This window comes from Morus notabilis, unplaced genomic scaffold, assembly GCF_000414095.1.
Source record: "Morus notabilis unplaced genomic scaffold, ASM41409v2 Scaffold1545, whole genome shotgun sequence".
NCBI lineage: Eukaryota > Viridiplantae > Streptophyta > Magnoliopsida > Rosales > Moraceae > Morus > Morus notabilis.
Genome location: NW_010356916.1, coordinates 55,443 through 71,163, shown reverse-complemented (window position 1 = coordinate 71,163; position 15,721 = coordinate 55,443). Strand labels below are relative to the sequence as shown.

The 15,721-nt window shown below is 34.0% G+C and overlaps 1 protein-coding gene across 1 annotated transcript; it reads right to left on the bottom strand.

Moving 5' to 3' along the window:
• Window positions 1–773: 773 nt before the first annotated feature.
• On the bottom strand, window positions 774–6,551 carry LOC21386703 (sulfoquinovosidase). Its single transcript, XM_024163863.1, has 8 exons — window positions 5,453–6,551; window positions 4,910–5,042; window positions 4,197–4,412; window positions 3,465–3,620; window positions 2,942–3,194; window positions 1,966–2,366; window positions 1,724–1,840; window positions 774–1,638 (listed from the first exon to the last, which is right to left on the bottom strand). The coding sequence occupies exons 1-8, from the start codon at window positions 6,469–6,471 to the stop codon at window positions 1,303–1,305; spliced, it is 2,631 nt and encodes an 876-aa protein (XP_024019631.1). The 5' UTR covers window positions 6,472–6,551; the 3' UTR covers window positions 774–1,302.
• Between the last annotated feature and the right edge of the window lie 9,170 nt (window positions 6,552–15,721).

Sequence of the window (15,721 nt, the reverse complement as noted above, 5' to 3'; positions counted from 1 at the left end):
TGATTCTCTTATCTGGGACTCGATCATATTTTATTGTTGCATAAATTGCAATTGCATATAGGGCAGTTCTAGTCAAAGGGCAGGGTAAGTCAAGTTGATCGGCTCAGTAATTGGTGGCCCTTTCCTACCCTTGATTTGCCCGGTTTTTAAGGGAAATGCTTGGCCCGTGACTTTTCCGAATGTCATTGATTCTGGTGATTCTAAGCCAAGGAATCGAATCCATTGACAAAAATCCCCTCTATCGCTCCGTCAGATAGAAGTTCTAGCTCGGGAATAAATATCTGTTGGAGTTCGAGTGGAAGGCACTTGCCCGGTTCAAGCCTGCTAAATGCAGTATCAATAATGCATGGCCAACCAACTTCGTAAGAGATTTCTACTTACACAAGTTGAAAGATTCCATTCACGAAGGAAGTACTTGAAAAAGAAAATGCGAGACAGAATTGGTTAGTTGTCCAGTTTGTTTGGTAGCCGAATCTCCCGTAGAACTAAATGTGTAGTTTTTCGAATTGTGCTGACTACTTGAGAATAATGTATAGGATTTTGATGCTTAACTGAGTCTACCAATACTCTGTTTATTTTCATCTTAGAATCATGATTTTTCTCCCACGGTGGGGGAGGTATCATACATTTTCTAGACCATTTTATCAAGTAGGTTTTCGACTGTGATTAGTTGATGTTACATGGAGAGGATTTCATTTATTTTTTCCATTTTATTCATTGCAAGCAATCAAAACAGATTAGCATAATGCAAACTGCACTTGCGTGCATGTTGTGAAATCGTGCACTAAGAAACTTATTTACAAATGAAACTTTCTACATGGCTGCGGTAGAAGTATTTCTCACCAGCAGAAGTATTTCTCACCAGATATTGTGCAACAATTTATAGCTGCAAAGATCCACGCCTCCACGTGGTAGAATATTGTGCTTTGGGTCTTAGCCTGCATAGTTTTGCTCTTGGACTAATTGACCCCAAAAGTCCTCATCCCAATAGGAGATCATGTCCTTACTTAAAAGTCATCGCTTGTAATCTCTCCCAAGCGATATGAGACTGCACAACTTATCTTAACTTGGCCCTTTTGCCAAAAAAAATTGATGATTGTCACAATTACTGAGTCCAAATCCTTAAGAAACAAAGTGACATGATCATGAAATGCTTGTAGAGATCTTGTTAGCTTGTATGTGTAATTAGACATCATTAGCACATCAAATGGAAGGACTTAAAAGCCAGAAAGATGACTGAAACTGTACGGGCATTGAACGAGTAAAAACCTTCAACTGCCCTCTTCAAGGATTGCTGCATTCTTAAAGAATTCTTAGTTCTCTTAAGTTTTTTAGAAAGGTTTCTCCAACAACTGAACCTGATTTAACAAATATAGCCGGATAGCCTATTGGAGCTTCTATCTTAGCTTCAAATCCTTGTCTTGTAAATACTTCTCCGGTCCATATGTGCTGCCAGGCACAAGTTTGTCCAATTGGAAAATATGCCTTGACACTCTTCTTGCCTTTGTCTAGAACAGGCACCACTAGAATCTCAGTGCCAATCAAGAATTGGTGGTAACTTAAGCTATGCACATGTTCATCATCTGGGTAGTGAAGAAATAGGTGACGGCATACGGGCAGACCCTTTGAAGAAGCTTCCTACAGAAAAAAAAAAAAAAAACGAAGGTGTTAGTTATGCCAATGAAGATATTAGATGTTTAGTGCTTGTGAATGTATGGCTCACCTTTACAAGTTGGATTCTGTAGAACTTCCAAGCTTTGTAGACATTTGCAAAGCGTGCAAAATGTAACAAAGTTCGGTGATTTGAGTAGAATTGGCTGTTGCATGACGGTTTATTTCCCTGCTTGCAGAAGAAAATGTTATTGTCTTGAGTATTTAGGCTTATGAGGATTCTTCTTTTTTATGAGTCTCTAGATTAGCAAGCATTTAGAGGTGAAAGCATTTAAGTGTCATGTTATGACTTACTTCATGTGTTCTGAAAACAGTGGTGAAAGCATTTAGTTCCATCCATCTCAATAGCAACTCTTCACTCCTGTGATACTTGATGAAAGGAAAGTTTACTGCGCAGTACCCCCCGATATCGCTGTGGTTAAAAGCATACCCGGAAAGCCCACTGCTGAGAAGACCAACGACAGCACTCTTTATACCATCATTGGTCTGCCAACTTACCATCTGATCTCCTTCCCAGAATAGCATGCCCCATTTGGGACTGTCTCTAAAACCAGCCCTCATGAAGAAGACCAAAGCTTCTTCTGGGTCTTCCTTCTCTTTACCCACGCGTTTACTTTTCCATTCCTCAACAAACTCTCTGTTTATCTGGGCCCACAGCTCTGGATATCTATTATGAGCCGATATAGGATCTTCACCTGAAATGATGAGCCCATAAATGTCAGGCTTCCAAATTCCATGGGATTTGAACTTAGGAAATGCATAATTTAGGAGTGTGTACTTTGGCTAACTAAAGGAAATCCACTATGTACTGTGCAAAAATCAAATTACCATGCTAGGAAGTCCATTAGATGGAACTCTCTGTGCCAATACCAAAATTTGGTATTTGGGTTAAATAATCATTCTCAAATGCAATGGTATAGTTAATGTCGAAATTGGCATAGTCTATTCTTGGTGTCAAATTTAGCACCAAGTATAGCATATGCCAAAATTTAGCATTTAGTGCCAAATATGGCATTGATGTTAGTATTTGGCTATTTGCATTACCGATGGTCTTAACAGAGAATGGATAACCCTTTGACAGCTGAAAGTTGTAACATTTTTATGGTCAAAGTTTCACTTGCCTTCCCTGTTGATGGGAAATGCATAGATATGTGTCAAAGCAGAGTTTCTAGTTAACTTGTATCTCATTCCCTTTTCTTCACAAGAATTCAACTGTGGACTTGTCTTTAGATTATGATGATTCTTTTAAGAAGCAAGTAAATATTTACACCTGAATAGAGGGTGGCATCCACAGGCAGGCCTTCACCAAAATCAGCCATCCATCCTCTGACGCCATTGTCCACCATTTCTTCTAGAATTTGTTTGAACCAACTTCCAGTGTCTGGATGTGTCAAGTCCAACATTCCCACATCAAAAGCTGTGTTAGGAACCATATACGGTTCTCCATTTTTGTCTTTTATCAGTATGTCCGACTTTTTTGCTTCCTCAAAGAGGTTTCTCCTTCTGTTTGGCTTCTCGTGTGCCTGCGAAAACAAGTAGAACGCTTTGAGACAAGAGGCATAAAACTTATTCCAACAACAAAAATGCAGATATTGCTGGGAAAAACTGCCATTGTTTTCTTAACATCAAATGATGACAGCATCAATGCCAGCTTTTCCATGAAGATAAGTAATGTCTTTATTCTTCATGCCAGGATGCATACGGTCACGCTTATTAGTTTCTGGTTAGTGAGTGTAGAATTTTGTTCAGAAATGTGATTATACAAGAAAATCAGGATGGAATAAGATTGATACCGGAGCTAGACAAGGATTGCAATATGTCATCACTTTAATGTGCTTAGCACTAAGATCTAACAGCAGTTGTTTCCATCCTGGATACCTTGCAGTATCCACTTCCCAGTTCCACCATAGTTGTGACCCAATGATTGTCTCCCTTTGCCCCTCCCAATCCTGTGTACAAATTACTATACGAGTAAGAAAAGGCAAATATCTACTCAAAACAAAAGAAAAACAAAGAAAAGAAAAGGCAAATATCATAGATCTAAGTTTTGCAAATTTCCTTCTACAGTTTTTTTCCTAAAACAAATAAAAAAGGAGAATCTATTTTCAAAAATCCATTGCCATTAAGATAGGGGAAAAAAATCTTGGAAATGAAGCTAAATTTGGATAATGATACACTGCATGAACAAAGAATTTCGTGACACCTCATGAAACTATCATATAACTTGTTAGCGGTAAAAAAACTGCGACAAAACATTTATTTCAGTTTTACAGATTCCTTAGAATCTCGGTATGCATTCATGATATTCAAGATAAAATTTTTCTTGATGTATATCATTGTAGATTTAATTTTTATGGCTTGGAACACAAATATCCATATGTGGACGTGCGTATATGCAGACATAATATGTGATCACTGATGAACCTATGTGTATGTATAAATGTTTGTACGCAGGTCTATGCGCAATATACTTTTGCTCTCACTACACAAGTACGTCATAGAGTTGATATAGGGGCATGTATTACCTGCAACCAGAATGCTGAAACAGGAACATTGTATGTCCCGAGCTCATTCCAAACTCTGCGTACCGTTTCTGTGCCTCCCTGCATTCCAACAACAGCTCCGGATATTATCCACTCTGGAAGCTGAGGAGGTCTTCCAATGGCTCCAGTGAAACTTTCGATGAGCTCGGAAGGTGAGTTACCATGCAGTATCCTTCCTTGTACTGAATTCCCATATATCTGCAATCTCCAGAGTAAACACAAGATTAAAAACTGCAACTTTAAGATCTAAGAATAGCCATTATGCATTGAAAGAGGGGAAAAAAAAACAAGTACAAAAAAACAAAAGAACCACATTGTTCTATTTTAATTTGAATTCCTTTAAGAGGGAAAAACAATAACTGTTCTCATAATTAGCAACTGCTAAAGAGCTATAAGAGAATCCATAATTTTCCAAGCAAATGCTTCACAGAATAACACGTGCTTCTGACGCCAACCTTTTTCAATTTTTCAAATCTTTTTCTTCCTTCTTATTCTTCAAACCCAATATACAGCTTTCATTTCACTTCCTTCTCTTTATTAAAGTGATTGCTTTATTAATTGCTCTTGGCAAAAAGAAACCGTGTTCTTCATTCTAGTTTTTTTTTTTTTTTTTCCCACTCTATCTCTGAAAACAAGTCTTGAGTTTCAAACGTTGTAATTGCTGCAAAACAAAAAGTTTTACCATCTAACACTACCTGTATCTGAACTTTGTCATGCTTCGTGAGATCAAATACAGAATAATCATATCCTTCAAGGTAAAGGGACCTCATTTTTGAAGTCATATAGAATGGAGAAGGTGCATATGTAGTAGACCAGTCTCCCCCGGCCCTGCAACACAAAAACAAACTTATTAAAGCCAGAAGCATTATGGTAAGCATAACATCCCCTTAGCTATCTAGTCATTCGGAGGCTTCTCGCTTCCGGCTAGACTAGAAGCGCTTTGTTTTTTTTTTTTTTAACATTCGTAATTCTGATTCATGTTTAAGCAAATATGCAAAAATGTAGCGCCTTTTAGTCATGGAAACAAATAAGCCCACGAATGAGCAGCTAGTTTAGGGGGCCTTACAGTTACTAGGTAGCACTTTCATTTTCATTTTTTTTTTTTTTCAAAAGCAAATTGAAAGCTCTCCACCATTATTTTAACTTTAACTAACTAATAACAGAAAATGCAAGTTTTACCAAGGAAGGTCTAATTAGGACCAGATAATTCAAGAATTAATCTTTACTCTGTATTCTACCTGTAGCTGACCAAGTTAGCTGCAAAAGTAATTGGTTGATCTCCTCTCCCAATACCTTGCTCTTGAACAAAAATGGGAACCCTTTTCCCTTTAAAATCCATGTGAGAGAACTGCTCTCCAAACCCATAAAATCTCTCACTTCCTTCACTTGAATATGTAAAGCAAACCCTATTGAACTCTTGGGATTCTTTACCCCTAATCTCCTCCATTTCTTCCTCTGATGAAGAAGCCATCACAACCTTTCTTGGCTTGTTCAAAGACCAATAAAACCCGAGCCTCCGTCTCCGAAACCGGCCCAATCTTTTTCGAAATCCCCTGTACTTCCCCAATATATTTGAAGAAGAAGAATAAGCTCTTGACCCAAACTCAAAGTTTGGCTTTCCGAGCTTCACTTGAAACCCAACTTGATCACCACTTTTCTGATCAAACAAAACCCAATACTTTGCACAACTAGAACACCCTTTTGAATCAAACTTTGAAGTCCCAGATTTTTGGAACTTCTTGTTCTTCACATCCATGCTTAAAACCCATCCAGTGATCAACAAAACCGGAAAGTTTATACCTTTGAAGTCTCTCTCAAGATCAAACCCGAAAGACCCAGATGGGAAATAATGTTCTTGAAGCTCCAAAAAGTCCTCAAACCGATTGATCACCTGAATATTCTGAACCGTCTGATGATTACAGACCAAATGAACATCATTGTCCTTAACGGCAAAAGATCCTCGGCTTTCTTCGACCTCGGTTTCGGTCAACGCGGCGGAGACGAAGGCCTGGCCGGGCAGCGTTGACCAAATGGGGGGCTTTGTGGGATGAGATTTGTGGTGAATGGAGAAACACCCACCATTGTTGGACCTCCAAGAAAGCTGGAAATCTTGTCCGATTGGGTAAAGATGGTGAGAAGGGAGAGATTGGGAGGTGAAGAAGAGAGTTCCATGGATGAAAGGGAGAGAAGTTGGGGAAGAAGGGAAAGGGTTGTTGAGGTGTTTGTGGTGCTTTTTGGTGATTTTGAAAGTTGACATGTTGTTGTTGAAAACTCGGAATTTGTAAAAGTCTCTGCTTTGTGTTATAATGTATAAATATATGTATATATGTGTGTATATATAGTTATAGTGGAGGTTTTATGTGAAGATTTTTCAGGTTCGGTAGAAGAAAAAGACTAGCAGTTTTGACGTTTGTTGTGAAGTTGACTTGTAAATAAACAAAACGGAAAAAGCAGTTAAATTGATTAACGGTTATGGTTTCCACCTTGTGCCATACTTTCTGTTATATTTCGTTCTTAAGGAAGAAAAAAAAAGAAGGAAAAGGAAAACTCTGTGGTATATTTAGGGAAAATTATTGGCCACTTTTAAAAATAAAAAAAAAAATGTCTAAAATTTTGAAATTTTAGCCAATAACTGAACCTTTTAAGAAAATGACCGTTCTAATGAAATAGTTAATCGGGGGTAAATTATGATTAATCAGTGATAATCATAATTGCTTATAACTTGTATTGTGAGATTTTAAAATATATATATATATATATATATATATATATATATATATATAAAATGGTGCTATTTGGAGGAACCGTGTCAAAATTGTCGATAAAGGGTTCGAAAAGCAAAACAAATATGAATCGGCCATCACGTGGAGTTGGACCATGGAATGAATCACTTTTTATTGAGAGTTGAAGCAGTGCCAATTGAACTTAGTTTGAAATTTCCCCTATTTGTTTAATGTTTCTCTGATAGGATAAAAAAATAAACTATTAATAGTTTTTTATTTTTATCTGTTAAATTTATATTAAAAATTGTCTATTTTATACACTTTTTTAATTAGATGTAATTTTAATTAGATTTAACTATTAGAAACTGACATTATATAAAGAAGCTTTCTTATTTCATTTGTCTTTTGTATTCTTTTTTCTTTTTTCTTTTTTCTTTTTTTGTTTTTTGTGGTAGTGATTAACTGATTATTGGAGCGGAGTGTTATGTAGAAACATTTACCGTATTTGTTTCACTAGTTTAACTTAGTTCAGTTCAATTTAAATAATGAGCACAGTTTAAATTTGTATTTGATAAACACGCAGTCCTTATTATATTTCTCGTTTGAATTGAGTTAAACTATCTAACTTAGAGTTTAACTCTCCTCTTGAGTTCAACTGTTCAAACCATTTTTGAACAGTAGAAAGGTGTCCATAGGGGTGGCAATTCGTATCACATATCGTGTTTTGATCGTTTCTTTCTAAATTTACAGTCAATCCGAACACAACCCATGACATGAAATTTTTTAAAAACTACAACACGAACACGACACGACCACTTTACGGGTTGACACAACACGACAAGAAAATGACCCGTGACATGAAATTGACCTGTGAACTCGAAATTGACACGAAAATTGTATACTTTTATTTAATTTTTTACATATTAGAAATAACTTAAAATTCATAACACACTAAAATACAAAAATATCCATTGAAATTAAGCAAATAATAGTATAAGATTTTGAGTATAACTATCATGATATCACAAGTTCATAATAAAATAAAAAATATGTAATGAAAAATATATATTTTTAGTTTTTTACGAGTTTCGTGTCATGTTCGGGTTAGGCGGGTCTAACCCGAAATTGACCCGTATTTTTCGTGTCAATTTCAGGTCGACTCAATTCTGACCCGAACCTCTTTTTCTCAACCCTAACCCGCGAAATTTGTGTCATTTTCGAGTCGTGTAGTCGTGTCGTGACCCATATTGCCGGCCCTAGGTGCACACCCTCTGCTTTTCACACCTACCAAACACTAATTCAAATTTTATTCCCTACTCAGATTAAAATTTTAAAATTTAAACCACACAATTTGAATTTTTATGTTCAAATAAAAAAGTTCAATTTAACAAAATTCAAACCAACAAACCAAACGGAGACATTATTATTTTGGCCTGGACGTTATTGTAGAGCTATAAAGCCTGGGAAGAGAGGAAAAGAAAATGTTTCTTTCCCTTCCTTATTATTTTGGCAAGATATTATATTGTATGGTGACTTATATACATTTTTCCGTCTGATTTTTAGATTGGAATTTATGTTATTTAATTTTTTTGCTGTTTAAATTGAAAAATATGAATTTTTTAAGGTTTGTTTGTTTAACAACTCAGTTTTGAACTTAAATTGTTTATGTGATAGAAAATATTGTAATAAAAAATTAAATTTAAATTTTTTGAGAGAAAATACTATAACAAATGTGTTTGAGTTGTGATTGAGTTATGAAAAGAACATACACTAGATTCAATTCAAACACAATCCAAATTTTTGCCCTAAATGTGAGTTCAATGGCGAGCCTAATTTTAATTGGAGTGTATAGGCATACAAACTAAACATACATTGAAAATTATAAGACCATTTGATTCATATATGTTTGAACATAAAATTTAAAAATTTAAAAAAAAAACACTGTAGTAAAAAAGTTTAAACTATAAAATAAGCGCATGGATAGTAAATAGTATTTTTATAATAACTATAATAATTGCAAACTTTAATAATATTTGAAGAAATTGAAGAAAATAACATATAAATAGCAAATTTAACATATAAATAATCTATTTATTAAAAGTAAATAATAATTTACCGAATAAATTTGTTATTTACTTCTATTACTTAAAATATTTTAAAATGTATTATTTACTTCAATTATTTTCTAGCAAAATGCTATTTATTTCTTCCTCACAACACGCATTTACTTTTCTAGTCGATATCCCGTGAACATTTGAATGGTAAAAACTAAAACCCGAGTATCCACTTGCTTGAAAAAAGAAAAAGCAAAAACAAAAAACACTAATAACATTTTTGTTTGTTTTCACCAACAATATATACATTATTAGCGTTCATAACAAAAAATTAAAAGGCATTAGTCACTCATCCAATTATATCCTTGCTTTTCGTGTAGTCGTATGACATTTATCCATTTTGAATTTGCCCTTGATCTGCGTTGATATTCCTAATCACGCATGTTGTCCAAATCTAAGGCATTTACGTGTCCTTCGAATGCATTTTGCCGTCAAGGCCGTCAACGTTCACTTTGACATGCAGATTGGGATTATATGAACCACGTGCAAAGTTGGAATTACTTCTCGCCTTCTCATTGGTCGAAAATTACGTTCGCTAATTTTCCATTTTTGGATTGTTGACTGCCCTTTCCCATCTCAACATTTTAATGCATCTGCCCACATTCTCGATATAGATTCAGTGTACAGATTGCTTTTTCGAACTTTTGCTACAAGACGCTGAAGGCTTTTTTTTATTTTTTATTTTTTATTTTTTTAAGGGACTCAAGCTTTTAAAACTTTTAGAGCATATAACAATTTAATTAATCTATCAAAAAACAATTTAATTAATTTATAACATCATAATTATGGAGAAAAAGGAGAAAATTTTGGACCACTACAACACGTATTTGTAGAAGTGTAAGTGTTACTATCTCTAATGTAAATATAAATGCTAATTATGTATTAGTATGATATAGTATGTTATTTTTATTTTTACTTTAATACATAATACTATTTAATATGCTAAATCTATTTTTTTCCCATAATTATTAAGCTTTAAAAGTTATAAAAGTAAATTTTTATGTTTAAAACAATTAAAAAATGCAAAGAAGGAATGGAGAATTTACCTTGAGAGTGCATAAGTATGAACCTTTACCCTTTATTCTTGATAAATATCTTTCTATTAGTGTAATTATTTGACTAAAAAGGTTATGAATAAAAAGTAAATGGTAAAAATCCTTACTCATATACTTTCAAGTGGTATTTGTCAAGATTATCCAAATGTAAAAGCTGCATTGATTACATGAAAAAGTAAACATTTCAACCAATAGAAATCAAATGTCAAATTTCTCATATGCTGTACTTGGTGAGAAATTTGCTACAAAATATAACATATGGAAAATTTGGCACAATAAATAGCATTGCATTAGAGAGAATTTTTTGCACTCAAATGCTAAATTTACAATTGACACATCAATTTATATCAATTTATATCATTGCTCTTATATGTTCACGGCGTACAATCACAAAGCCAATTGTTTGCACGCATTATCATCCTTGGTTGGTATGCTTTCTTACTAATCCATAACAACAATCACAAAGCCAATTGTTTGCACGCATAATCATCCATGGTTGGTCTTATGCTTTCTTACAATTACAAAGCCAATTGTTTGCACGCATAATCATCCTTGGTTGGTCTTATGCTTTCTTACAAATCCATAACAATTGACACTAAAGATCTTTTTCATTTTTTCCTTATAAAAAAAAAACAATTTTCCTGAAAATCAATTTTTTAGATAAATTAAGAATTTCTATCGAACATAAGTATTTACAATGTGACTCCCAAACTTCAAAGCATGTCAGTCTCTTAAGCAAAATTATCCCAAAATATGGTGTTCAACGTTCATCTTTGTGAAAAGTTTAGAAGTATCTCTTTTTCGTCCATTTGGACTCACATTTGATAAGTTCCCAACAAAACTTATAGCTTCACTCTGACTCCCATTTGCTATTGATTCAAAACATGCCGGTCTAACAAAATTGTGAAAATTCTATTTAGATATGGCGGTGAATCTGTCTTCTTATGCCTTGTGCGACAACTTCTAGCATGTCGTTTATTACAGATGAATTGTCGTAGGGTTTGATAATTCTCAACAAGGATTTTGGATAAAAATACTCTCTACCTTTTATCTCATTCGTGCAGAACCACATGGCATTACTTCAAAGCGAAAGAATTGGAAGATGAGATCAAGGGATCGTGATTCCTAAACATGCTTCAAGAGTGAGTCACCTTTTTGTTGATGGGAATGATAGTGAAACTATTGTTGATGTACGCCATGATTATGCAATTGTTTTTTTTTTTTTTTTTTTTTTTTTTTTTTTTTTTTGCTTCGGGTCAAAATTACTCAAAAAATAAGTAAATAAATAAATAAATATTGCTTCAGGTAAAAAAAAAATCAAAATCTCAAAATACATTATTAACTTTAGCCTAAATGTTAGTGAGGAGGTGCGTTTGGATGTTCAAAATTATTTAGGCCTTCAAGATAATACTTTGTCCCATGAAAAGCATCTTGGTCTGCTTTCTTTTGTAAAGAGAAATTAAAGAAATACCTTCGTGATAATCAAGGTTCAAAGTTACGAAGAAATTGTTACTTTGGAAGGGAAAGTCTTTTTCCTATTGGTGGTTCAAATCCCTTAAGACATACTACGAGCGTTATTCAAATCTGTCAAAACACTTTGTCATGAACTGTAATCACTATCATTGTCATGTGTTTGGTATAAGGATTCGTGCCATAATTTGAATTATAGTTCGTTACTCGCTACAGTATTTTCTCTCACAAAAAACACACGTAAATCGAAAATGATTCTGAATCATGGTTTTGAATCTGTGAACCAAACGTCCACTCACGACTTTGGTCAGTTAGATAGGAACCTTCATCGAATTTGTTGAAATAAATTCTGTAAGCTTAAGTTGGAGGGAGGCATGAGTTTTCGAGACATGATACCGATTAATCAAGCCCTTGTAGCCAAACAAGATTTGTGTATCTTGCAAAACCTGATCAATTCTCTTATGCCTCGTCTTCTTGAGGCAATTTTTTGGATTAATTCTTAAACAACAACTTGATAAAATCAACCAACTTGCTAAGAAACTCACAAGAAAAAGTTTTGTCCCAAAAAAAAAAAAAAACTCACCTTCTCCTTGAATGCCACTGCCCTCTTCCTAATCTCACTCACTTGAAAAATAGAGAATTTACACTTGAGAGTGCATGAGTCTAGACTTATAGGCTAAGACTTGAGATGAATTAAAATTAATAGGCCAATAGTTTACATAAGTTAATAAATAGCCCAAATTACTATTTTTGTCCATAACTTGTCTAGTTATGAACCATAATTTGACAAATTATTGTCCATAATTCACGGTTTTTGTCCATAACTTGTCTGGTTATGAACCATAACTTGACAAATTTGTCCATAACTTAGATGGTTATGAACCATAACTTGACAAGTTATGGCCTATTAATTTCTATAACTAAAAATTGGTCTATATACTTTCTTAAGCTTTTCATCTATATCTCTTACTTTTGATAAATACCATTTGTTAGTATAATTATTTAACTAAAAAATTATAAATTAAGAGTAAAAGAGTCACCATTGTTAAGGTTACCCCACTCACTTCCATCTTCACTGTGGTTGTAGTCCACCCATCATGTGACCAAAACGAACCGAAGAATCCGTGGGCCAAGACTCTTCACTGCAGAGCCCATTGGACAGCCTTTTCCCTTTTCGTTGTGTACTCATCTCATTAGACCCTTTGGGCAAAGGTTCAAGTAAATTTGGGCCATTGACTAGACCGAGTCCAGCAGTCCACATAAAGAAGCCGCAAAAAAGCCGTGCATCTCCGATGTTATAATTAACGTTCTAATTATAAATTTAGCAGTGTAAAAAGTATTCTTTAATATAATATTGTTGTGTTAAATTTTTTATATATTATATTTTATGGTAAATTTTTCATCAAGTATAACATACAAAAAATTTAACATTTGATTATTATTGGTTGAAATGTTTTTCATATAATCATTACAATTTTTGTATTTTTTAATTATTTTAAAAATAAAAGTTTACTTTTACAACTTTCAAAGCTTAATTATTATGAGAAAAAGTAAATTTAACATTTTAAATAGCATTATACATTGGCGCAAAAATAAAAATAACATACCATATCATACTTTTTAATGTTAAATATACAATTAACATTATCATTTACATTGAAGATGATCTATAAGCTCATGTTTAAAGACATACCATACAGTGAATACACAACAACAAAAAATTGGCTCTTAGGAAGTTTTGAAAATTCGTTTTTAATGCAAATTTTTTATTATTTTACAAAATACCTCCTTTTAACCTCATAAAACATCACTTAATTTTTTTATAATTTTTAAAAATCGATAAGATCAAAAACTGCCACTCGTAAGGATTTTAAACATAGTGTTTAGTGAAACTTTTAGCTAAAGTAATTAGACAATTTTTACTATGTGCTCAAACGTCAAATATAAGACATTATTTCAATACAATTTTATTTAAGTTTTCAATGATTTATTTTGAGTGATTCAAGTAGTTTTTCCAAGCTTTATTTTTTTGTAGGTTCTTTCACATCTTATAAGACATCTTATTATTGAAAATATAAGTACCAACAACCCTAGCATTACAAGAATTCTTACCAAAAATATATATATAAGCAATAAATCTAATATGATAAAAATTCTTGTTTAGAATGACAACCATTAATATAATAAAAAAAGGAAAAAAATAGTTAAATGATATTTTGGAAAAAAAAAAAACATTGATGCACTATTCTTTATTTTTTCCAACTCCTCAAGAGGAACATGTTCTCAGCAAGAGTGGTAAAAAATTAATGATTCAGCTGTAATGATAAAAATTAAGAATTTATGTTCAATATCTATGGCAAAACTAATTGATATTTTCTTTTATTCTTGTTTTTCAGCCGAACATTTTGAAAAAGGATTACAAAATGTTTAAAATGAAACCAATGAGAAGCACACACAAATGCTTTGTGTGTGCGGGAGCGTGTGCATTTCTTTTATTTTTTAGATACAAAGATCTAAAATCTCTTTTAAAATTTAGCCTCATTTATTTTTTTATTCTTCTAATACTTGAGTTTAGTTATAAAATAAAAAAATAAAAAAAGTAGAACACATTTTTTTTTTTTTGAGGAAAATCATTGAATATTATTAAGCTAGTTCCGCAAGGACAAAGGGTGATACAAATCTCGGAATAGCATCCAAAGAAACAAGATCAAACAGAATGAAATGAAAAGGAAGCCAAAACGTGGGCTATAAATTTTCGGATCTAGCAACATCATTAACAGAACATTAATTTATGCAGATTATCATAAGTTGGGAGGATTCCATTAGCCGCCCTCCATATGAAATTCTTAAATCTTATTGGGAATGTTAAGCCTCCAAAGAGTTGCCCACCATAGTCGATCCCGACGACCATCTGACCCACCAATCGACTCTCGCAGCCTCATAGCCACCTTATAGCCTGATTTAACAGAATAAAGGCCTTTAGAATCAAAATGCCATATCCAACGATCCTCGCTCAGGCCCTACGCCAAGGGGATACTCAAAATAAGAGGGATTGCATCCAGCCTCCGCTTGTAAGATGGAACCATGCAAAAAATATTTAGCTTTAAGAACTTGGGCTACCAAAGAAGTGTTAGAGAGATTGTAATATATCTCTCAATCTTGATATCACAAAATTGGATTAAAACACATTCGGAAAGAGTAGGCTGACGCAAGCACGCGCTGCAGCGCGGAAGAGTGCGTGCTGCAGCGCGCGTTTGGGCGCTGCAGCCAGCGTGCGCTGCAGCGCACGGGCGTGCTGCAGCGCGCATTTGGGCGCTGCAGCCTGCGTAAAACAGACCCTCGGGTCTGTTTTGCTAGGCATGCGCGCTGCAGCGCGCATTTGAGCGCTGCAGCGTAAATCTTCGACGGAAAATGTGTTCGTGTGTTTTAGTGATCTGAAAAGGTCTCGAACCATTGTATCTATTTGTGATATGTTTTCTCACATATCTGAGCACTTATTAACAATAGAAATAACTATTGTTATAAGTGTATCAGCATATAAAAGATAACCATCAAATTGAAAAGGTATCTTTATGTGAAAGGTTGTAACACTTAAAGATGATGAATGCATCCCTGTCTTTTTATGATGGACTTCAAAAAATACAGATTGATATACATTGTTCTGGAACTCAATATTTTTGCTGGATATTGTGTTCAAGGGTTTGTTGTATCTTGGGGGTAATTTGCCATTTAGAACTCGTTAGCAAACTTTGAGAAGTGAGGGCAAATAAAACCTTAAAGGAAAGTATTCCTATACGCCTCAAACCCTTCTTTCTGAATTCTCTATTCTTTTCATCCTCCCAAATCCGAATTTACCCAACAATCTTTAAGGTTTTAAATCTTGCTGCAATGGAGGTTGAAAAGAACATGACGTCTTTCCTCAATCCTAATGTTCAACTTGATCGTTTTGATGGTACCAGCTTCACCTGCTGGAAAGGAAAGTTATTCTTTCTTTTCACCGTGCTTAAGATCGCCTATGTACTTGATCCGAAATTGGAGCCACTTCCTGAACCAAAGGAGGATGATTCTGAAGAATTGAAGACCGCAAGGAAGAAGCGAGGAGATGATGAAATCATGTGCCGGGGTCATATTCTCAACACTCTCTC

Bases quoted from the DNA above. Each gene is read 5' to 3' on its own strand.
- LOC21386703 (XM_024163863.1), bottom strand. From the start codon at position 6,471: ATGTCAACTTTCAAAATCACCAAAAAGCACCACAAACACCTCAACAAC. The intron at 4,413-4,909 runs GTAGTGTTAGAT...TGGAGATTGCAG, and splicing joins ATGACAAAGTTCAGATACAG to ATATATGGGAATTCAGTACA. The intron at 3,195-3,464 runs GTATCAATCTTA...TTGTTTTCGCAG, and splicing joins GCAATCCTTGTCTAGCTCCG to GCACACGAGAAGCCAAACAG.